Source organism: Candoia aspera, chromosome 1 (assembly GCF_035149785.1).
Source record: "Candoia aspera isolate rCanAsp1 chromosome 1, rCanAsp1.hap2, whole genome shotgun sequence".
Taxonomy (NCBI): domain Eukaryota; kingdom Metazoa; phylum Chordata; class Lepidosauria; order Squamata; family Boidae; genus Candoia; species Candoia aspera.
In genome coordinates, this window is record NC_086153.1 from 188,245,674 (window position 1) to 188,270,873 (window position 25,200).

A 25,200-nucleotide genomic window follows, 5' to 3' on the forward strand; every position below is an offset into this window, starting at 1 on the left:
TGGGACATGGAGGGTGGCTGAAGGAAGGGAGGGAAAGGCCAGTGCACAGTTCTGCTAATTACAATGGGTATTTTCTGATCCATGGTCATGAACATATGTGATCACATCTATCCACTCATTCTGATGATCACCACACAAGCTGTTGAATGGAAGTAAGTATAAGATGGTAATATAATCCTGTATATGTATTGTCCATCATATTTGAAATTACATTATTATTTGCCGTATGGCTTACTTCATAAACTGCAAGTAAGTATACCGCAGTAAGTATGATATGTTTATGAGTGGGTATAATAAAGTATTAGAAAGAGAAGCCTTTTGATACGGTCAGCTTACAGTAGAGTTAACTGGAGTTTGAAAATATTTGAAACATCTTGCTTACATGATAGTCCACAAAAGCTTTCAATGAAGATGGTACATTAATATACATAAAGGGAAGGTTTGATTACTGCTGCTGTACGGAATATCTAAGGCAGGGGGTGAAAGGAAGACCGATGTTGAAGGATACAGAAAGGTATCTTTAATGGTACTGTAATAGAGAAGGCACAATTTCCGGGTCCTGATAGGTGGCATTGTTTGATCAAGAGGAACTGAGTTGCACCAACTTTGGCCAAGCTTACTGAACAGGCAGAAACCATAGGAGATAGGTGGTCCCCCAAATAACCTGGTCTGATAAGGTAACCAAAAAAAAAATCCAATTGGTGAAAAAAATATCCATGTAATAAATATAAATTCCTATATGGAATAAATTCAGTCATTGAGTTCATCATTAAATCTTGACCGTATAACAATACAATGCACCATCTCATTTTTAGAGCACGGTGACTTTTCAAAACTCTTGGATTTATTCCTTAAAATAAGGAGAGTGACTTCCTTTCTACTTTTCTGTAGGATTATCCTCCTTTTGGTGTATCCCATGCTCGATGAAGCCAAAGCTCTTGCTAAGATGACCAATTCCATATTTTAAGAACATAATTCAACATCACATTGAGATCCTTAAATACAGTGTGATGTTTCTTCCCAAATCATTTTAATGTACGTGCTAATTTGAAACCAAAACAAAGCAGAACAAGATCAAATCACATGAGTTAAGGAACTTTCAAATTTCTTACATTGCCAACATAAGAAATCTAATGTCCATCCCTTGTTAAACATTATTTGAGGAGTCTAACGAAACAGAAAATAATAAAATGCTGATAGTATTTATGCAGCAATAGTGCAGTTTGCAAGATATTCAGTCCTCTCCAATGAAGGATCATAGTCTCTAACTCTAGGGGGTTTGACTATATAAACAAATAACATTTTAATAAATAAAATTAGATATTATGCACACAGAGATGCATGCACACATTGATATAACACGCGCCACACAGGAACGGAAGAGCTAGATTGTCATCTTCTCCCTGTTAGCTCTCCCGTGCTGTGATCATAATTGCCCGTAACCTGAGAACGTGTTCTGTTAATCTTTCTCCCGGAAAATTGAACTTAAGCCCAGAGCTACTTAAAGAATGGATAGAATCCAAAACGCTGTTTTTCAAAAGGTTGAATTTGATTGTGATTGCAGTTGTTACTGCTCTTTAGGAGAGATGCAGATATGAATATATGGTAGCAGCAACAAAATGACTCCCGTACCTGTCCCACAAATAAAGGTCTAACCACGAACTAGTTTGAGTGGAGATGGAAGGATTGCGAGGGCCATCTAACTGTAGTGCTCAAAATCGAACAGTTCTGGATTCGCTGCTTTAATCCTAAGTGTTGTTTTACGCACCAGATTCTGCTGTGCTATAATCTCATGGTGTACAAATAAAAAGTGGGGGAGTCTGATTATGTTCTTGAGCCCTTCGGTTTGTTGCATTAGTAGTTACATAACACTCAATCATGCACGCTTGCTCTGCTCTTCAGTCCTGATAAGCTGCTGGGGAAATGAGTTTTCTGTCAGTGCTCTGCTTTGAGACAGGAGTGAGCAACAACTTCCGATGGATTCCTAATCCACAAATATCCTCGTCTGACATGCTTCTTCTGAGTGCTTAATTGAAACACAGATTGTCAGCAACAACCTTTATAGCCGAATTAGGAGGCAAAATATACTTGTTGAACTTAATTTACTTTTGTATCTTAATACGTTGATGACTTCGTACATTGATGACCTTCAGCTGGCATTGATAAGTTTATATGGGCTGTAGTTCTGCCATTTTTCCTAATGGATTTAGGTAGCAGAGCTATCATTTCTTACTCTGTAAAGCACAAGGGTAGTAATTTGTTATTTTAATTATCTTTCATTTGAAATGTTTTAAATTGATTTTCTTTAGTGGAATGGCGTTGCCTTTTTTCCCAGTGGTGTAACTCTATACGGTCTTCACTAGGACTGTATAACTAAAAAATGCAGTAGCTTTGGTAGAAACTTGTGCTGCTAAATGAAAACGTGAATGTCCGCTTGATATATGAGAGAGCAGGACCATGGGATTTGGGAATCATTTATAATAAAGTTTACTTATCATTTTGCTTACAGTTGGTGTTATCTATTCCTTTCTGAAACACTACTGGAAATTAATCTGATTACTCCAAGTATAATATTACAGTATAAACTTACCCATGAAGAATAGCAGAGCAGCAGAGCAGATGGAAAACCTAAAATTGTCATAGTGAATATCATATATTAGGTACTTTGATAACATAGTGTAGTGGAGAAAAGCCACTGATTATCTTCAAGCTATATGCTGTCATATAATTCACAGGAGCTTTGTAAAAGGTTCAGTCCAAATTTAGATGCATTAAGTGATATTAGTAGAAGTGGATTTCTCTACCTACTTCTTCCCAGAGCACCCCTTTCAGACCCTCTCTCCCCCACAAAAAAAATAACCGCAAAGGGTCAGGGGAGCTGCTGAACGGATAGGCTGATGGGGTTGGGTAGAATTTCCGTACAGGGAAATCTACTCAGTCAAGTGAGACTCAATCTCTGTGCAAACTTTTCAAGGAGTTGGAGGCACTACTAAAGTTAGGGAAGTCCCTTTCCATGTGCCTTGTGGCTTGCATTTAAATTTTGATTAAGTTTTATTTTTTGAAAGGGTCTTTATGTGTCTGTTCTCATTTACAGAGGATTACTAGCAAGGTCAATTTTGCAGGCCCAGAGTGCTTCACCCATCTTCACTCATGTATATGCAGCAGTTGTAGCAATCATCAATTCCAAGTTTCCAAACATTGGGGAATTGATTCTCAAGAGGCTCATTTTAAATTTTCGCAAAGGATACAGAAGAAATGATAAGGTATGGAAACAGCTATTGAACAGGTTAATTGAATAAGATTGACTCGATTAATTTGAGCTGTCATAGGGAAATATGCTCAGTGAGACTTATTTCCTCTTTAATGTATTAATGAGCACAAGGTATGAAGTCATGAGGAGATCACAGAGAAGAAAAAGCCATACAAGATTAGGTTTTTCCAGGAATAACTATAAATTAAAACTCAAATGTATTTTAATTTCTACACTTACTTAGAAATTCAGAATAACTTTATTATAAGAAAAACAAAATGCTTTATGTACAACTGAATTGAAAAAAAATATTGATTTGGTACATTAAATTAATTTTCAAGTTGTTGCAAACATACGTGAGACTACAGATGAAGAAGCAAGTACTGCTCCCTAAGTGTCCAAATATATTGTATTTTGCTTTTTGCCACTGTGAAGAATAAGAACAAAAAATCAAGGTGAAATCATCCAGAGTGTAACAAGCAAATTCATGTTAAGCAGAAGCAAATACTTGTAATTGCATAGCGTAACAGTGAAATGAAGTTGCCTTAAGGCTGGCTCACGTATGAACATTAGATGAGTAACACCAGCAACACTGCTTCTAGTGCGATGCACCAGACGTCAGCATTTGCAGCCACTTCATCAACGTTGCCTTTTAAAGACTGTGCTTCGTTAGTTTCAGTAAGCGAACCTTACAGCTTACCCAAAGCTTAGTGGCTAAGAAATACGGGGCATAAGTGAACACGCTGTACAATAGCTGATTTTCTTAATCTGGCTGCTGCAAACACTAATGTGCTTGGAGGAGGAGCAGTAGTTGTCCAGCTCCAAGTCAGCAATGCAGTTTGAAGCCCACCGATTGCATTGACGCATTATGCTAACCCATGGTTTGTTTCAACCAAGGTTTGTTGAACAAGCCAGAATCAGTCTTCCAGATGAACAAAGCAATTATATCAAATTCCACCCTTTCCTGATTCATTCTTCTTTTATTTACTGCCGCCTTGCATGATTGTGGTTAGAGTTGTAGATGGAGCACATATACTACGACTTAGGATTATTTCCCTAAAGCGATCTATCTATAGTTTATTTTTTACACCATTTGCACACCATATTAAGCCAAAAACAGACAAACCGTATTATGGCTTAGTGAGGTTTCTGAGCCAAGCCTTACTGTGTACTATAGTTTCTAAACTGATTGTAGATTTAAACATGGTTCAGGTAGGCCCACCAACTAAACCTATTGGTTGGGTCTGAGTTTGACCTGCAGAAGATGGCTGCTGGTAAATATTTCTTGTCTCTTCTCCAATAAAACTAGTGAGGGACAGGTGATGTCTCCTTTTTTTTACTTGTAAAATGTTGAATACTTGGGTGAGCTACCTGAATCCTTTCATGCTGGGATAGGCAGCTTATCCCCCATATACTCCCTTGTTTCTGTCCTTTGCAGTCTCCTCTGATCTTGATTGCTGAAGAATGACTGTGTGATTTCTCATCATTTTGAAATACTAAATGAATATAGGCCTTAAAGCTGGTCAGAGTTAAAAAACAAGAAAATTCCCCCAAACACATCCCAAACAAGTTACTCCCGTATGTATGATGTGGTCCTAGCCGCTTTACGACCTTTCAGCATCCCCAAACATTAAGTGTGGTGTAGCCCTCATGCTTCAGAAGGTTATTCATCCTGGCATAATGATAGTAAAATAAAGAAACTTAGAATGACGTATCCTTTTGTGTTTTGTTTTGCAGCAACTTTGCCTGACAGCTTCCAAGTTCGTTGCACATCTTATGAATCAGAATGTGGTAAGCTATCCTGCATTAGGGGCATCATATTCTAGCTTTTGATACTTACAGTAATCTTCCCTCAAACACCAAAAAAATGAGGCTTTGTAGTTACATATTGATGTTTTATAGCTCATTCTCCATCTAGATTACTTCTTGTCCCCATTTGTAATACACTAAACTCACCTGAATAGTGAAATCTTATCAGAATCAGAACTAGTGAGACCTAGGCATTATGCATTTGCACTCAGTCATCAAACATATTCAGGTAGCTTTCCTGAGAAAGTGATGAAGCAGACTGTCTAATGTTTAAATTTGAGATGGGAGTCTCATTTTTTAAGATAGTGAATTTAATTAACTTTTATCTACTAATGTCACAGAATTAGGACTAACTCAGATGTGGGCAGTAGCTATTTACTAGATGTGGATTTTTTAAGCTGCTGTTTAACAAAAAATAAAACTATTAATATCCTCAGCTTACTAAATTGTATGATTAGACTACAGATAGTCCTCGCTTAACAACCGCAATCGGGACCAGCAGGTCCATCGCTAAGCGATGCAGTCATTAAGGAAACATCATGTGACTGCAATGGCTTACAGCCTCACTTCCACTGTGGTCATTAAGCAAATCACCTGGGATCATTAAGCAAGACATTATTTGACTGTGACTTGCGATTTTACTGCTGGTTTCTCCATTGACTCTGCTTGTCGGAAGCTGGCTGTGAAACACACAAATGGCTATGATGTAACTATGGGACGCTGCAATGATTGTAATCACTTGCCAGTTGTGGAGTGCCCGAATCTCGATCACTGAGTATGGGGATGCTGTGATTGTCGTAAGTGTGGGGACCAGCCATAAAGTTACAGGTAGCCCTCGACTTACAACCATTCATTCAGTGACTGTTCGAAGTTACAACGGTGCTGAATGAATGGTGGTTATGACTGGTCCTCAGAGTTTCGGCTGTCCCAGCACCCCTGTAGTCACGTGATCACAATCTGGGAGCTTGGCAACTGGCTCGCACTTATGACAGGTTGCAGCACCCTGTGATCACATGATCGTCATTTGCGACCTTCCCTGCTGGCTTCATTGGGGAAGCTGGCAGGGAAGGTCACAAGTCGCTGTGGTAAGACTCCCCCACTGGCATACCCTCCCCCAGCCCCTTTGTGCTTGTGCCAGCCACTCAAGCACCCTCGTGCACCCTCCCTGAGACTTGCCACGCCTCCCTCGCACCCTTGTGCACCCTCCCTGAGCCTTACCATGCTTTCCTCACACCCTTGTGCTGTCCCACACCTGGCAGCAGACACTTGCTTGCCTGCCAGCCTGCTTGTGAGCCCCCTGGGACTTGCAACTTCCTGCCAGCTTCCCCACTGACTTGGTTGTGGGAAGCCGGCAGGAAATTGTCTCACCTGACTGTGGGATTCAGTTAATGACAGCAACCAGGACTGCAGGGATTGTCATTGCTAAGCCATGCAGTCGTGCTTTACGATTGCATCACTTAGCAATGGAAATTCTGGTTCCAATTGCCATGGTAAGTCAAGGACTGCCTGTACTTTATCAGCGCCATCGTAACTTCGAACAGTCGCTAAACAGGGCAGTTAAGCAAGGACTGCCTGTATAGCTTTCCTTCCATACAAGCCAGTTTAGAGCAGAATAGGCAGCTGGAGGCAGACTGCTTAACCTTGTCTTGAGGGTTCCTAATCAGGACTCCTTATGACCCTTTCAGTAAGTATAGAGGTTTACTTTTTCCTGAGTTAAAGCATGGCCCCCTCTATTTTTGAGTGAAACCCAAAGAGGGTCTGCCACCATTTTCCGTTATATTTCCCAACTGCACGCAAATAGTTGTGCAAAGGCGAAATGCATAGTAGAAGGGCTGCTGAAGCTTAGCTTGAATTGGAGTGAGTCTTTCTAGCTGACTGTTCAAGTTTTGTTTCAAACAGTACCCCTTCCTAATTGCCTGATCTAGAGAGTTACTTCAGGCATACCCAGTTGGACCTGACTTTGAACTTTAAATACTTCCGACTGCTCTGCTGTTGGTGGGGTGGGATGTCTTAAAATCAGTATGTGCTGCACTGAACTCATTGCACTTCTTCTTGCAGTAGTGTTTGTATTTTATCAAATAGTCATCTCATATAGACTATTGCGATGCGCTCTGCATGGGTCTGCCCTTGAAGAGTATCTGGAAGCTTCAGCTGGTCCAGAATGCGGTCGCGTGGGCAGTTATTGGTGCCCAAGATCGGCACATACGACACCACTGCTGCGCAAGCTGTGCTGGGTACCAGTTTGCTTCCGGGTCCAATTCAAGGTGTTGGTTATGACCTTTAAGGCATGGGGCCAGGTTACCTGAGAGACTGTCTCGTCCCCATCACATCGACCTGTCCCAACTGGTCATGCAGAGAGGGCATGCTGCAAACCCCGCCAGTAAGGGAATTCCACTTGGCGGGGTCCAGGAGGTGGGCCTTCTCTGCAGTGGCACCCACCCTCTGGAACATTCTGCCCCTGGAGGTGAGGCAGGACCCCTCGCTCCCGGCCTTCTGGAAGAACTTGATAACCTGGCTCTGCCACCTTGCCTGGGGTGGGAGGGGCAATAGTTCTTGGTGGTGGCTGGCACCGTAGATCCCTCCCCAATGAATAAGATCTTTGCCCCTTGGATTTTGTATCTATTTTATTCTTATTTATTGGTTTGTTTATACTGTGATTTATATTTTTATGGTTTTAATTGTTGATTTTACTGTAAACCGCCCAGAGTCCCCCTTTTGGGGGGAGATGGGCGGTAATAGAAATTTGAAAAATAAACAAAAAAATAAATAAAATTTTAAATATCTGATTTGTATTAATACTTGTGTTGTTTCCTGTCAGGCTCATGAGGTTTTATGTTTGGAAATGCTCACGTTGCTCCTGGAAAGACCTACAGATGATAGTATTGAAGTAGCAATTGGGTTTCTGAAGGACTGTGGCCTCAAGTTAACTGAAGTGTCTCCTAGAGGTGTTAACGGTAGGTACAGACTCCCGATACCTTTCTCCCTGGTTCCTCCAGTTACCTGAATTAGCAGTCCCCATCTAGCTGTTTTTACACCACAGCCATCTTTGACCGCCTTCGCCATGTCCTCCATGAATCTGAAACTGACAAGCGAGTTCAGTATATGATTGAAGTCATGTTTGCTGTGCGGAAAGACGGATTCAAAGATCATCCAGTGATTCCTGATGGACTTGACCTTGTGGAGGAGGAGGATCAGTTTACCCACATGTTACCTTTGGAAGACGAATATAATCCAGACGACATTCTCAGTAAGCATGATTTCGAAATCAACATTATGTTTGCATGTTTTAGAATTGTGTAGGAAGCACTTAGCATAATTTCAGTGTTTTTCTTTTCTCCTTTTGGGCAGATGTGTTCAAAATGGACCCTGATTTTACAGAAAATGAAGAGAAGTACAAAGCTCTGAAAAAAGGTATGTGGGTCAAGTTCTTAATTGTGCATAGCTGTTTATTTCTAATGCGCTTCTGTGTCCTAAATTCTGCTGACTCAATCAAATCTATTAACTTGAATTTCTTTTTTGTAATGTAGAAATTCTTGATGAAGGTGACAGTGACTCAGAAGCTGGTCAGGATGCTGGAAGTAGTGAAGAGGAGGATGAGGAAGAAAAAGAGGAGGAAGATGAGGATGAAGAAGGTAAGGGTTCCATTTAAAGTAAATGCAGTAAATTACTCAGAGTTGGGGGTAATGTAGTGTGGCAGGACAATAAATCTAACTTCGATTTTTCTTAAAATACAGTTTCTTTTTAATGTGTTATCATTGGGGAGAGAACGTACTGTGTATGAACAGTGCCGGCCTTTTATGTTGTGCTCAGTCAGATGTACTGACTTAGCAAAGCAAAGGTGAGTGTAGAGACACTTTTAAAATCGTAAAGGCTGATTTAGTTATACTTACTACTCTTAAATCAGAGCATGTTCATAATCGTGTATGGTTAAAAGCTTTTGTAAAGTTTGCTCATTTTGATCTAAAAACTTTTTTTTTAATTGCCCCCTTGCCTAATCAGTCTGCTTTTGAAAATCTTGACTTCATGTTTCTGCTGGAAAAACAATATTGATGTTCAAGACAGATGCCCAGTGCTGCCTTGGTCAATTGGAACTAACATACGTGCATTTTATTTCATTTTTGCATCTCAGCTTTTGCATCCTTCAAATGTAAACATTCGCTTTTTTCTTCTCACCTGCTTCTATCATTGTCAAAAATATGTACTTTTTGTTTTAAATTTCCTGTTGTGTATTAATTTTTATTATAATGCTAAAAACAGTTTTACAGAGAAGTATGGGATTTTGGTTGGGTTTTTAATGGTGTGTCTGGGCCAAACGTTAATATTTAGTATTATATTGTTATGCATGGTATTCACAGAGGTGAAGGAAAATCCCTCCCCCCCAAAAAAATCTCATGGAAATTCCCTTGATCATTTCGGCACCAAGCCAGATTGAAAGCTCATGGTTTCCCTGTGAAATTAATGCAACGGTCTTTGTGCACAAAGGAAGCAGCAGCTCTGCATCACAATATGGTGGTTTTTAATATCAGGACATTAGAATATATCCCTCCCCCTGAAAGAGTGAATGCACAAAAGCTGTACACTGAATTGGTATCACTGTGAAAGCAGCTATTTTTCTCACATAATTTTTTAAGGCAAAGATAATGCCTTTGGTCTGAGATTGCCTCATTTCAGAAGGTTTTAAAGTTCCACACCTAGCCTTTTTTGCTGGGATTCCCATAATATTATTCCCAAATAATATTCCCATCAGATATTATCCAGGTGCATCCCTGCTTAGCTTCCAAGTTCAGTTATTTTTCATATAATAATTCATTTACTCTGAACAATGATATCTGAAATAATATGTCCGTAACACTATGCAGTTTTATTTTTCCTGAATGGTGTATCCTAATTTTTTGTTTGTTTCCCTTAATTTATCAAGGACAAAAAGTTACCATCCATGACAAAACGGAAATTAACTTGGTTTCCTTCCGGCGAACCATTTACCTTGCAATTCAGTCGAGGTAAAATGAAATATAACTCTCAGTTGAAATGTGACACCTGTTATAGCATAAATCACAGGCTCTTTTGCAAGCTAGCACCCTAGATGACAGCGTGCAAAATGTTAGCTTCAATCCATAGCACTTGTATATTTTTCTGTATTTTTAGGAATGCATTTCAAAAGTATCTCTTACCAAACTGATTCCCTTCTAATTTGTTGGACTGCAACTCTTATAATTCCTGTCATTGAAGAGTTGCAGTCACATAAACCTGTAAAGCAATAAATTGAGGAAGGATTCTCAATTTTAATCAATTAAATTTTAACTAAGAAGATTCATACATTTAAAATGCGTATATCTGCACTTGTAGAATAAAAGAAAATGGCATAGAACTGAAGATATTTGCAAATGTTTTTTATTGTCCTCTTTACATCAAACAGTTATTCTATGACATTTTTCCACACTGTGGAAGAAGCCAGTGTTCTAATTTGTTTACTTACTAGACTTGGTACATTTCTGTTTAATATGAGGTTACAGTAATAACAACTCATAAATAAGAATCATCTTGTTTTTAGTCTGTCTGAAAATCTATTGGTTTTGGCTGCAGCTCATGAAAAAACAAATTAATAGCTAAAATAGAACTATTTTTCAACAGAAATGTACATAGCTATTAAACTCTTTATGCTTTTTCATGAAATGTCAGTCTGAAGAGAGGTCCTGCTTATGGGAAGTTCTGGAGGTTCTTGTACAGTTAAAGGAATTCTTACATATATAACATTAGAATTTAGAGGTCTTAATTTGCCTTTGCCTGAACAGTAGTTGAAACCAGCATGGCTGTGATGACTGCCCTACTCCTTCCTATTAAATTCGATTCATACGTGGTAAAAGTAGAAACCTCTTTAATGAAGCGTAGTGTGCAGTACAGTGAAAAAGTTGCGAATAGAAATTCCCGCGCTTTCCCCAGATTAAACAGTCCAGTGAAACCAACCCCTCCCCCTTTCGGTATGCAGCCCCCCTTTTCGTGCCAGTCTGTTCAGTTCTGTGCAGATGTCTCCAATGGCTCTCAGCAGCCTGACCTTGAATGCCAGAGATAGTCCAAACAAGATGCTTTCACACTCCTGGCTCGCCCCCCTCCCACTTCCAGATTTGACACGTGTTGATTCCATTCATGCATGCAAGTTCGCTCAGATGCTCTGGGAACATTTGATCGGGGAGCATGACAGTGGCTTTGATACTATACCAAAGTGTCTTTCAGGCCTTGTGAGATGCTTTTACCGTATTAAGGATGAAAGTCAATTATGGACAGATAAATGTATATTTTCTCTCTCTCTGTCTTTCTGTAGTTTAGATTTTGAGGAATGTGCTCACAAACTGCTGAAGATGGACTTTCCTGAAAGCCAAACAGTAAGTCTTAATTAGTTTTTTTTTCTTTTCCATTCCTTAAAGAGTATTTTTTTTAAAAAAAATCAGTTATGGACAGAATCATATTTTACGTAGTATAGCAGCTGAGGCCTAGCACAGGGGTTCTCCAACAGTGCGTTATGTCCCCTGGGCTTGTCATGAGCAAATCTGAGGGGGGTCGCAAAAAGAAGAATCCTTAGGAGATGGAAAAATACTCCAGATATTAAGGATTGGATTTTGGAGGTGTGTAATCTAGCCATTTTTTAGAAAATTCTGTGTTCCGTTGATCAGAAAATGTCATGCTATCTCTCCCTTTGGAAGAAATTCTTAGATGGGCTTAGTGAACATTGAAAGCTTAGTTTCCCATTTTAAAATCAGGTGATTTGGGAATATATTTGTAATTACAGATTTTTAAAATCTTTCTATGTTTTTATTTGTTGTGCTATTTTTTCCCCTTTTTTCTTTGTGGGTAGTAAATTGCTCATTTCTATTTTATGTATGTTTGTTTGAAAATGGATTAATAAACATTTTAAAAACCCACGTGGCATGCACCCCCTGGTAAAATCTGCTTGTGATTCTCCATACTGGGAGGCTAAGGGCACAGGGGCATGGAGATTTATCTTTCTCTGCTGCGGCGCTTGCTATGGACAGCCTTCCCCTTGTGGCCTGGTTAGCCCCTCCCCTTGTGGCCTTCCAGAAATTCATGGAAACACCTTGTCTGGAAGGCATTAGGGGAACGATGAGTGGGTGATCTCTGAGTAGTTGCATTACTGTTAGTTTGGTTTTGGATGTCTGTTGCTTTGTTGTTGAAAACCACCGGGAGCCTGTGTAGATTACAGCAATGAATCAAAAAGTGCTGTGTTCCAGGCTGAGTCAGTTTTGGAGGCTCCTGGGAGCAGGTGGAGAGGCAGTTGAGGGAGCCCCTGGCCCCAGGAGCAAGGTCCGACAGAAATCCAGCTTTGGGTGCAGCAGCTCTTTTAAAGCACAGTCTGACAATTTTATTCATGGGGTGGTCAGACAAATGTATTATTTTGTTGTTGTGAGGAAAATAGGAGGCAGGACTATTAGGTATGTTCCCCTAATATATATAAAATATATATGTCCGCTTGACTTATATTTAAAAAAGCCAGGATAAAATAATAACAGCAAGTCAAGTACTTACTGTCAAAAGAGCCAGTATAGTATAGCGGTTAAGGCACAAAGCTAGAAACCAGGAGGCCTCAAGTTCTAGTCCTGTCTTAGGCACAAAGCTAGCTGGGTGACCTTAGGCCAGTCATCCCCCCTCAGCCATAGGAAGCAGGCAAGGGCAAACCACTTCCAAAACCTTGCCAGGAAAACTGCAGGGACTAGTTCAGGCAGTCGCCAGGAATCAACACTGACTCGCACGCACACACGCACACACACACACACGTCATGTACTAGATAATACAGTTAGGAGCGTTGTTGATTTTCCGTTTTCCCAGAAACATGCTCTCCAGATAGAATGTATATAAATATTCGCTTTGCGCAGATTTTTCTAATACATGAAAAACACTGAAGTTGAGCAATTTTAGTTGTGGGAATATATTTCTAGAAACTGCATTATGTAAGTGTATAGCTGTGCTCATATTTTGCTGACACTATTGTTAAAAGTTTCCACCAATTTCCTGCCAACCTAGAACAAGTTTGGGTAGCTTTCCAAAAAGTAATGGCTGGGGCTTGGGTTGAAACTACATTTAAGTTCATTTGTATTAAAACTTAATCTTAGCAGATCTTTATTTTTTATTATTCTCCACTCTTCTATTTAATAGTTTTCCCCTTCTGTCAGTTAAAAATTGTGGCTTGGGAAATTTCAGGGGAATGTATCCAAACAAGAGTCATGAAGAAAGCTGGAATTTTTAACCCTTTCCTGTAGAAAGGAAATGAGTACTTTCACCCCACCTTTCTAGTAGCACAAGGAAAACAGTCTTATGCCTGAACCAGAAGCTTGCAAGGACTGTTTTACACCATTGTCTCCCAATCTTGACGACTTCCAGATGTGTGGACATCAACTCCCAGAATTCTCTGCAATGGCCATGCTGACTGGAGGATTTTGGGACCTGAAGTCTACAGATCAGAGGGGCACCCAGGTTGGGAAATCTCTGTAGACTATCTGTATGTGCATAGCAATAGAGGCGGGTAAAGGCAGCACAGCGCTTCCTGAGGCCTGAATCCTTCCTGAGTCAGGGATTAATCGTTTGTGCTGTGTGAAGAAGCCTGGGGCTCTTGCTCTCCTTCCATCTCTTCCAGCACAGCCACAAAGTGAAGGAAGGAATAGGAAGCACCTGCTTTTTGCTACATGTTGCACCTTTCAGTGATAGAATTCAGCTGTGATTTGTTTAAAAAAAATCAGGAAGCTGGTAATTTCAGTCTCACAGCTCTGTTGGAGGAAGGAATTTATGCCACGCATCCCTGTTCACGTAGCATTGAAATCATAGTTTAGCATTACATCCAGAAACAAGCCACTCTGTACGATTATCTGCTAATTTGAAATATTTATTATACTCTTCTCTATTCCATGTCTGCCTAAACTAGTCTAATCACCTTTATTCCAGTATAAACACAATCTTGTCTCCCACAAAGTAGTTCCTGTCATTTACAGTGTGATAAGTACCTAGCAAAGGGCCACCTTCTTTCCCAGTGGGTGGGGGTGTATCCTCAGGAAGAGTTTGCCTTGAGCATAGCCACTGATGTTGTGTTTTCCCGACTAGACACAGACAGCAGCAGTGTACTGATTGAAGGTGCTTATTCTTAGGACACATTTGTGCAGTGTACGAAGCCAGCGCTCCCCATCCTGGGTGCCCTCCAGAGCTTTCAGCAATGGCCATGTTTGCTCAGAATTCTGGGCCTTGAAGTCCATACATCCGGAAGGTGCCAGGTTAGGGAGAGCTGCATTTTATTTATTTATTTGTTTGTTTATTTCTCATATTTCGGCACCACCCATCTCGCAAGCAACTCTGGGCAGTTTACAAATCAGCATTTTGTGCTTGTGCTGAAGCTTGTCAACGAAGCCGGGAAATGGCTCCCTTTTTGTTTAATGTGGAGCTTCTTAACTGCAGTCCAAATCCATGGTTTCTCCTGTGGTTATTTACCTAAACAGTGTCTCTGATAACAGAAGAGTTCATTCTCACTTCTAACTTCTGGACGTAGAACCTCCTGCTAAGACTAGCTAAAGAACGGAGTCTTTTCGGCAGCATTTATCTCTATTTGCTGAACTTTTTCACTCCTGCAAGCATGCAGGGATTTGGGATTTTTTTTTTTTTAAGTAGTTTGGGGGATATTTCTGCTTCCACTGCACAGGATAGCTCCTGTCCTGATTAACTCATGCATTTGTATGTATGTGTGTGTGAGTGGAAAACAGGGCCAACTAGGTAGCCAATCTGCAGGTGGCTACGATAGTGGTTCAGAAAGAGGAAAATGTCTGTGCTCATATGGTAAGTTTTATATATGAGCATTTGAGTTTAAGTCTGTTATCCATCGTTAATATTAAGCCAGACTCAGTGTGTTGTACCAACATACCCAGTCTGTATCTTGTGATGATAGAGTTGGAAGGTTGTGAAGAAGTCTGGGTAGGCTAAGAGTAATTTCCAAGATACATGTTTTACTTAAGGTTTTATTGCAAAACAAAGCTGTGCTAAGACAGTATAAAAAGGAGATCTGTTGATTAATTGATTTGTTCATTTATTCATTAATTTGATTTATGTCCTGCCTTCCATTCGGGAGATCAAGGTGGCTTACATAGCACAGCCTCCTCCCACTTTCCCCACAGCAAGTTTGTAAGGTAGGCTAGACTGAGATTGTGTGACTGGCCCAAAGGCACCCAGGGTACTTCCAAAGTAGGGACAAATAGATGAAAGAAGCAAGCTTCAGGATTTTATCCTAAAAGTTTGTTTCGTGTTTGTGTGTGTTTTAGGTTCATGTTTTTTGAATCAGCTAGATCTATATTTTAATAATGGAATTACATCAGTATTCAATTAGCTGTTTAAATGAACAGAGACCAGAAAATAGGCTTATGAACAAGGCACTCAGTACAGTTTGGGAGCCTGATAGATTGTACAGAAATTGGGCCTTTTGCTAATTCATCACCCATCCTGGGCCAACATTTTAAAAGCCTTGTTGCATTATTCATGCGGGTAATTTAATGTCTGCTTTAGCCTTTATCTGTTTTTCTGTTTCTTTCAGAGGCTGCAAACTTACATACATTGTTTCGTTAGAAGTTCCAGCATTTGCTGAATAAAGGGAGACAGAAAAAAAGTTCACGGGAATATGAAAAGGGATCCTATTTGGTCATTTACCTCCCCCTGCCCTCCCCCCCAGTACTCCAGAATTTTGCCAAAGTTGCCAGATTTGAAAACACTTGGGTATAAAGAGAGTTTTGATACTGCTATTTAAATCCATGTGTGTCTGTGCACAAAATGTAGCCTGGTATACTATAATATGGGAACGTACCATGATTTCAAAAATAAAAGGTTTACTTTAACCAGTGGCGGGGGGAGGGGGCAGACATTTTGAGCCAATTACCCTGCACTGCTTTTCACTCTTAAAAAAGTTGCACAAAGTATTTTGCTTTTAGTTCTAGATATATAGATATTTTATTTTCTTCTTTTTAATGTAAACATTTATTTATTAATAGTACTTTCCTATTGAATTAGTAAAATTAAAGGGCTAGATTGTAGTTGTACGAAAAGGGATGGTAGCTCGCTTCTTCGCTAAATTAATTAATCTAGAATAAGCCTCAAACTAGGAAATAATTTATTGATTTAAAGTTAGTAAATTTATTGCCTTTAAGTCAAATAGAACACTCTAAGAAAATGGTCAGCTGAAATAAGCAGATGACAGTCCCAGGGACAGCAGAATAGCAGTGCCATCAAAATTACCTGAGCATACAGAATTTAACACATTTCCACTTTTAATCTGAGGCATATCCTTGATGTTTACAGAAAGGAAAAGAGAAGAGGTGGAATCTGATGATAAAAACCCTTGGATTAAGTAGAAGGAAGTTATGGTTAAATCCTGAAGGAGGAACTTTAGAAATGGCAAAGAATCTGCAGTATAAAATCTGTGCTTTTCTGTCTTTGCTCTTCAGAGTATGAAATTTCATTAGCTGTTTCTTCATCAACTGCTTTAAAGTGATGAAGCATCTGTATTACTGAGAGGGTCTCATTGGAGATAAAGTTTGCCCAAAGGGGTTAAGGTTGCCTTTTGGGAACCACAGCTTCACAAATAATTGTCTGACCCCTATGGATATATTTACTTATGCATGCAGGGGAGTGGGGTGTTTGTTAAGGGAGCTGCATATAGCCCAATATAGATGCATTGCTTCCCATATTTGACTCTGGGCAAATATTTACCATCATTCAACAGGTTACCATGTTTTCCTGAGCAGTGTTAAAGGCTCATAGAGGGATCTAGTTAACATTAACCATAGTGAAGCAGTAGAGTCAGTGATTTAATTTTGGCCTTGCCAACTTAACAGTATTTTGCTTTTCTTGTCAGATAGCTCAGTTGTGCACTCTTCAACACTATCAAAGCCTTCAGTGCCTCTTTCTCTAACTTTGCAACATACAGTTTTCATGGCAGTGCTAATAGAGAAATTACATTTTCTGTATTCCTGTATTTGGAGCAACTTACTGCCTTACAACAGTGGCAGGTATTCAGTGGAAATTGTGTTTTGTCTCAGTGGTAGTGTGTTTGGAAAAGATAGGGAATGGAAGTAATGTCTCCTGTTGTTTCTGATGTCTTGGAAACCTCTCCGGAAGTGAGGTAAAAGCCCACCTGTCTCTCATGCTTTCTAATACAGAAAGCAGGGCAGGAGGAAGAAGTACAAAGGATATTAAGAACACTCTGAAGAATATTAGGAAAAAAAAGTCCCATCTGCAATACAAGTGAGAACCTTTGGGGAGCTCCTCAGCATTGACCCAGCTGAGGGAAATTATTGTTGCCCAGATCTTGGTCAGTAATCTGTGTTCTCTTTATTTGCATCACAAAATGTTCAGTGCTCTTGAATAGCATCTTGAAAAATCTGTTTTTCTTTTTTGCTGCTTAATTTTAAAGAAACACGAGGCTGGAGTAGAATTTCAGTAGCCTTAGGAAGTGTACTTGGCTATTTAGCTCCCAATACTTTGATTAGTATTGTCTGAATAAATCATTCAACATAACTGTATTCAAATCTGCATCATCATATATGCTGGCTTTAAAATTTGATGTATAGATGTTTTATTTTGTTCTTTTTAATGTAAACTGCCAGTAAGTCCAGACAGCATATGTAGGATTCAATCATAAGAGTTGAACAAGTGGACCAGAAGTTGCAATTAACCTTTGGAACTGCAGTGCATTGCTAATACAACTCTTATGACTCCTATCACATTATTTGTACAAAACAATGGGGAACGAGACACTCAGATCAAAACTTGCCTGTTTTGAATAAGCCAGTGAGAGTGACTTTATAAGCAAATCTGTTTTCCCGCACGTGATTACTCAAAATATTCTGCTAGAAATCACGCATAATATTTAATTAAAATGTTAAAATATTTAATTACTTTAACCTCTGGGGGATATTATAATGTGGTAACTGCTGTTCAGGGAGCAAAAAGTAATTTTGTTCTTCAAGTCATGCTGACTTCATTAGCAACAGCATCAGCACTTTGCCCTGTTTTATTACATAAAATCTGATTGACTGCAATATTGCTCTAGTAGAAAATATACAAGTAAATATGTATTTTAATATATTGAATTAATGTAAAATACTACAAAGACTCTGGTAGTTAGCCCTTTCTTACCATTAAGCAAACAGAAAACCTTGAATATTTATTTATGAGTGTTTTAACCAATCATGATGGCTGATCAATCACACATTCTGCTGGATAGAAAATTTTAACAAAACATTTGTCTTACGGGTGAGAAATGGGATATTTGTCATCTCTCTAACAGTAACTTTTCATGTTGAAAGTTAAGTGCATTCAGGGGGTTCATGGCCCTTATATGTCAAATTTATTTATATTTTTAATGTAAGGCATGGTTTTTAATTTCTGCATTATTACCATAATATTACTGTAATAATTTTTTAATTGAAAGCATTTTATTTCATATATACCATTTTCCTCCTTGTGACAGAAAGAACTGTGCAACATGATACTTGACTGTTGTGCTCAGCAAAGAACATATGAGAAGTTCTTTGGTTTACTAGCTGGGGTGAGTTGCTTTCTTTACAAATTCCATATCCCCAGCCATGTCTTTCAGTCTCTTATAAAGAGGACTCATTTACAAAAGTGCTTTCAGTATCACTTGTAACCTTTCATTTGTGACTTAGCTGTTGTATTCAGAAACATGAAGCAGATGGGCTGGTACCATGAATGTTCATGATTTATTAAAATTGTGAAATAGTTCCAAATAGGTTGAGGAAAAGTAGCATCTTCCCAGATGTTTTTTGTGTATGGAACTGTGAGCATGGGATTTCTGTATATGTCACTCCAAGGGGGTTCCCACCTTCCGATGTGATTCCCACATCGGAATCACAGATTGAAGGCCTAGTAGCTTCAGTGACCCGGAGAGCAATGCTGGCTGGAGTGGGAGTTTGTGGTAGGATCATCTTTGGCACGAAGGTCAAAAGGGAGAAGTGAAGCTAAAGGTAACCCACAAGAGGGCCTTTGCTGATATAAGGGAAGTCAGCCAACCTACGAGAAGTGATTCCAGATTTGCTAAAGTGATGGTCTTTCCAGTGGTAATATACAGCTGTGAAAGCTGAACACTGAGGAAGAGTGAGAGAAAGAACATAGACACCTTCTAATTGTTGATTTGGAGAGAGTGAAAAAATCAGTCAGTCCTAAGCCAAATACTGACTGCTTCCTTGAGGTGGCAGTCAGCAAGCCAAAACCCATATACTTTGTGATGCGCACAGATGATGGCTTAGAAAAACTCCTTTGCCTGGCAATGTTGATGGATGTAGAAGGGAAAGGCAGTGGAAAAGATGGTTGGATGGAACAGGAAGATCACTGGAATGCCCTCTCTGCTCCCTGAAATTCTCCAGCTATCTTGGTTAAATTGTCTTCCTTTTACGTTTAGCCGTCTTTAGAACCAAACTAGTATTTGAAAAGTAGTTATCTTTTTCTTAATCCTAGCACACTGCTGAATTCAGGTTTTTTTTCTCTCATTTGTTTTTCTTCACCGTCTTTTTATTTTATATTTAGCGCTTCTGTATGTTGAAAAAAGAATACATGGAGTCATTTGAAGCCATTTTCAAAGAGCAGTATGATACTATACATCGGTTGGAAACAAACAAGTTGAGGAATGTTGCCAAGATGTTTGCTCATCTTTTATACACAGATTCGCTTCCATGGAGTGTATGTTGCAAACGTTTGTAGCCTTGCACTATGCATTGGGTTTTTGATAACAAGGGTAACTTTTGTTTTTGCTCTGAACTCCTACAGATGTAAGTGGAATCAGTTAAACTACATATTGTGAGTGAAGAATCTCATTGACTTTCACTCTGACAAGGGGTATGAGTGCTTTGAAGGAGAGGATTTCACTTGAATGTAGGAAACATTTAGATAGCTTGCTTGGAATCCAGACTTGGACTTTAAATGAACTGAAAATGTCAAGTTTTTTTAAGATGGACACTACATTACCAAATATTTACCACAAGGAATATGCTACAGTTCAAGGAAAATAAAAATCATCAGGGAACAAAGGAAAAATTAGTTTATTTTAAAGAGGAAAATAATATTTGGCATTTAGTTATCATTTCTGTTTGTAGGTCCTTGAATGCATATCTCTAAGTGAAGAGACTACAACATCATCCAGTAGGATTTTTGTTAAAATATTCTTCCAAGAGCTTAGTGAATATATGGGACTTCCTAACCTTAATGCAAGGTTGAAAGATGAGTAAGTAACAAATCATATTGTAAATTATTTTTATAATACCTTGTTTAAGACCATTTCCGTATATTCTTATTAGATCTGTTAACATTGAAGTTGATAAGTAACACTCAGTCCACAGAGTGAGTTAGCATAGCCTTCTTCTGGAATTTTGTTTTCAACTTTCAGTTTGTTGTACAGCCCTAGGAATTTCTGGTGTTTTCCCATCCAGGTATTAACCCTGCTTACTTTAATGAGATCAGCAAAGGCAATGTTTCTCAACTTCAGCAATTTTAAGATGTGTGGACTTCAACTCCCAGAATTCCCCCAACCAGCATGCTGCCTGGGGGAATTCTGGGAGTTGATGTCCCCACATCTTAATGTTGCTAAAGTTTGAGAAACACTGAGCTAAGGTAAAAGTAAACGATGTCACCTGCTGTGACATATTGTAATGCCGTAGCAGTAGTTATAACTCTACCTGTGTACTGTAGATTCCAGTAAAAAGATGTGGCTCTTGCTTCTCTTACAACTCTTCCCTCAGTCGTTTACAGAGGGGGGAAGGGTTGTCCCCACTTCTCCCCTCATCTCTCTTACTTGGTTTCAGGCACTACCTGTCATCTCCATGCACTATCACTAGTCCTTTTGTTTTCTCATTGGGTGACAGTTGCAAATCCTGCATAGCACCACGTAGGGACATGTGGGAGCATCTCTGAGTAACTTGATTAGGCCTCTGTGGCTGCTGATCTGAAAGAAAAGTAGGGGAGGTGACTACTAGTAGAGATGATTTCTTCAAGATCTCTGAACATGTGCTTCAGAGGTTTCCCTATTTGTTTGGGGCTGCGAGGAGCAAGGAATGATGTGCCCGTCCAGTGCTCATCCACTATTACTGTGATTGGCTTATTTTGAAGAAGACAACATGAGCAGTTTTGCAGCTTTCTCTCCTTCCTAGGGAAAAAGAAGTGAACAGAACACTTGAGTTTAAATAGCTTTGTGCTTTGCTTAGTTTGAGTGGGATGTATGAAGGACAAGAAGCAACAGGAACAATGTGAAGGTTATTGTTTTTTTAAAGGAGGGGTAGCTGAGACTGACCATTGGCTAGATTGGTGGGGCTGCAAAAATCTGGGTGACCACTGAATTTTTTTTAATCTCCTTGCTGTCATCTAGTGGTCTTCCAGAGTTTTGCATCCATATGGCAGCCCTAACAATTAGATGCCAGCTGGGTGACCCTGGACCAGTCAGTTTCTCAGCCCTAGGGATAAGGTAGTGGCAAACCACTTCCAAAATCTTGGCAAAAAAACTGCAGGGACATGTCCAGGCAGTCGTCAGGAGTCAACACTGACTTGAAGACACACACACGCACACAAAATGCAAGATACAGATGAGCTACAGATAAAGCTAGGAGTGGAGAAATAGTGATAAAAAGGAAACAGCTATGATTTGTTCCAGAAAGGGAGCTAAGGAGTAGAAATCCCAGCAGAAAAATTGATCTTACTTCATAATAGTAAAACAGTGCCAGGTCCAAGTATTTGTAAGATGGGTTGAAAGAACGTCAGTCCAATATGATTCTTCAAAATGTAAGCATTGTAACCAGAGTTTTCTGTATTTTTCATTATTTTTAACAGTTTTCTGCTGCCTTTCAAATCAGGATTTAGTTTTAGAATTTCTAATCTGTAGAAACTTAAATGTAAATTATGCATTCATAAAGGCAAATTACCCGAGTGAGGCTGCTATTTTTGTGGCAGGCTTTGATCCTAGGAAAGCCACTGATCCATAGTTCCCTCAGTGGTTGTCTGTATTCCAAACAATATATTTAGGAATTCTTTCCTGTTTCTCTCCTGTCAGCATAGACTAAATTACGTTTCCTTAAAGCAAAGGGACAAAGTAAAACCTAACACAGGGTAAAGGTTTGCCCTCCCTCTCCAAATACCAGCCTTCTTCTTGCCAGCCATCATTATTCCACTGATGTCTAGATTTCTGGTTTGCCCTTCTCTAGGACCGGAGAGTGAATAAGCCCTGACACAGCAGGACTTTAGAGTAGCATCATCTTTAATTAATTGATGAATGGCTTATGTTTACCACTGATTTGGTATTAGATAAAGAGCAGCAAATTAATCCTTCAATATCTTGGCAAGTATGAGAGACATCAAGCCTACTTCATTCTCCCCCTCTCCCCCAATCCTCATACCATCTTCTCCCACCATGACGTGGTGGCTTTTCTATATTTACCAGTATTGTCCTAAGACCTTAGGTGGGATGAGTCTCAGTCTAATTTTAGATTGTTTAAATGGAGTTTTTTATCATGTATCTAAGATATTTTAGAAAAAGTAAAGCTAATTTTATTTAGCATAATACAATTTTAAAAAATTAAAAAGCATTAATATAGCTTTTCTCAAAGTAGAGCAGCTATCAGAGGACTTTAAAGACTTGTTTCAGTAAAAAGTAAATTGAAGAATGGTCTGCCTCTAGAGCAGTGTTTCTCAGCCTTGGCAACTTTAAGATGCGTGGACTTCAACTCCCAGAATTCCCCAGAAGCATAGAGCAATTGCTTCTTCATGAACACGTATTCATTACTTTAGTTGGACAGCAGCCTAGTCACAAAATATCTCTTGAGAAACCTGATATATTAATTAACCTAACATCACTAACCCCAGGGAAGAAAAAGCTCTTAACACACTCAGCCTCTGAATGAAGCAAAGAACACTTTTTGCTTCATGCAAAAATTTATACCGTATGTCCTTTTTACTTTGAAACTAACAAAATTGATACATGTTGTGGATCCTTCTGGACGAAGCATGGACAGGCCAAAGCAAAACCCATATTGTTTAGGTTGATTCAGCTTGCAGCTGCAGCAGAGCTGCCTTACTCTATCTTCTGTGTGGCATGTACACCATATATGATCTTCCCCATGCCTTCTTCTGCATTTCCTCCCCATAGCCACTGCCATACTGATTTTCAAGAATTGCATGTCCACTCAGCCCTCCCCCACCCCATCTTCCACATATCTTCTCTGTTTCTTGCACCACACAATAGACCCCACCCCCCAACATACACAGTCACACCCCTCTGCTTCCTTGGACCATACTTTCCTGCCACTAGTTGTCTAGATCGTTGTTTAATATATTTTTTGAAAAATTATTCAGATTGTTTTCCTTCAAAATGTATGCACCTGATAAACTGTATATTTATTGACGAAAATTAACTTCCCATCCATTCTGCCTAGTGAAGGGTATTTAATTTAGCAAGGTACAGATTTCTGTAGTTGCAACTCTTGTGTAAATTAAGCTGATCTTTTTAAAAATTTCTAAACTGAGATCAAAATATTGTTTATGTGGGCAGCATTTGAAATTCTCATCGGAGTAATGATTGCTGTGTTTGGTTTTTACAGAACCCTGCAACCGTTCTTTGAAGGGTTATTGCCACGAGATAATCCAAGGAATACTAGATTTGCAATCAATTTCTTCACTTCAATTGGTCTTGGAGGACTGACGTAAGGGGAAAAAAAATACTTTATTTTATTTTATTTATGTACATACATATTTAAGTAGTTCCTGTGAATCTGTCACATAGTAGGATCTGACTATATATATGGTAGGGAGTGAAAATATATTCAGACTTTGCCTCTGGTGTCCCCAAGATATCCATGGGAGACAAATGCACAAGCAAGGCCTATGAATTTGAAACCCAGTGTATCTGTGCACAGTTCTGTGAGATTAATATTCTGACAGAAATCTGAGAATTGAAAGTGTTATCTTATTCTCCATGTGTTAGTTCTATTCAAACATTCTTACTAATGTGGGCAACTTCATCATTGGAGGCTGCTAATGTAATTTCCTAATGCACACTAGGAACGAGGCGGGATTGCAATTTTCTGCAGGTTTTATTCCTGAGTTGGTAGTAATATTGCTTTAAGGTGTAAAGGCAAAAAACCAGAAGCATTAAAGTCCCCAACGATTAAAATACTGAAAAACCACACTGCTGATTCTCAGTTGTGTTATCAGTATTAGGTAGACATCTGTTCTCACCAGACATGTGAGTCTGAGGAGAATATCACCCAAACCAATTTACATGTCGGTATTTACTCCAATATCTCAACAAGAAATTTAATTCTGAATGAAGTTGTGTTGACAGGGATTGGTAAAGTAATTCCTTATCAATTCAATGAGATTTTTTTTAAAAAGGCTAATTTTTGAAATACAAGGAGGGTACAGCTCAACAACCATTAAGCTATTTTTATATATTTTCTATTTTGTTAAATTTGCTTAAATAGGGATGAACTACGGGAGCACCTGAAAAATGCACCAAAAATAATAATGACACAGAAGCAAGATGTAGAGTCGTCTGACTCATCTTCAGAATCGGATACATCTGATCCGGATGATGACACCAGCAGCAGTGAGGCCTCGGGATCCTCTAGTGGGAGTGAGTCGACTTCTGATAGTAGGCACAGCAGTGACTCAGGTAAAGTTCAGTCTTCAATCCATTGTTTCCTTTAGCGATCAGCCATTTGTTCGTATAGACTTCCTTGTTGCTTGAAGGTAATTTTAAATGTCTGAAATCTGCAAACATTGCAAAGTAATAAATTGCTTGACTAAAAACACAATGGATGGTACATAGAAATCTTTTCAGAAATATCAAGATAGGTTTAGGTAGAAAAGTTATTCCATAAAATGGTTTATTATTCTAGAACTATGGAATTTAGATTAACCAGACCACCTCTTTGAAGCCTGTTCTATCACCCTCACCTCAGTTAGAGGATTATGCATTTTCAGAGGTCAGGTTGTTTATTTCAAAGTACAAAATGCATATGGAAAGCAAGAAGTTTTGAAAAACAAGTCTTTTTCTTTAAAAAAAAACAGTGGGGGGGGTGAAGACTGATGTGACAGAGGCAACAAG

At 39.2% G+C, this 25,200-nt stretch overlaps 1 protein-coding gene across 3 annotated transcripts in view; it reads left to right on the plus strand.

Moving 5' to 3' along the window:
- The window catches only part of CWC22 (CWC22 spliceosome associated protein homolog), a 40,557-nt gene that overhangs the window by 7,450 nt on the left and 7,907 nt on the right, over positions 1–25,200 (plus strand). For 2 of the 3 annotated variants that reach the window (XM_063318114.1, XM_063318115.1), the window contains exons 7-19: positions 3,095–3,263; positions 4,988–5,041; positions 7,878–8,013; positions 8,100–8,306; positions 8,408–8,470; positions 8,587–8,691; positions 9,978–10,059; positions 11,379–11,439; positions 18,568–18,645; positions 19,641–19,793; positions 20,207–20,334; positions 23,693–23,794; positions 24,575–24,765. In XM_063318114.1, coding sequence (XP_063174184.1) covers positions 3,095–3,263; positions 4,988–5,041; positions 7,878–8,013; positions 8,100–8,306; positions 8,408–8,470; positions 8,587–8,691; positions 9,978–10,059; positions 11,379–11,439; positions 18,568–18,645; positions 19,641–19,793; positions 20,207–20,334; positions 23,693–23,794; positions 24,575–24,765 — 1,529 coding nt within the window. Of the gene's footprint in view, positions 1–3,094; positions 3,264–4,987; positions 5,042–7,877; positions 8,014–8,099; positions 8,307–8,407; positions 8,471–8,586; positions 8,692–9,977; positions 10,060–11,378; positions 11,440–18,567; positions 18,646–19,640; positions 19,794–20,206; positions 20,339–23,692; positions 23,795–24,574; positions 24,766–25,200 lie in introns of those variants that run through there. The other variant, XM_063318116.1, reaches the window with a different exon arrangement.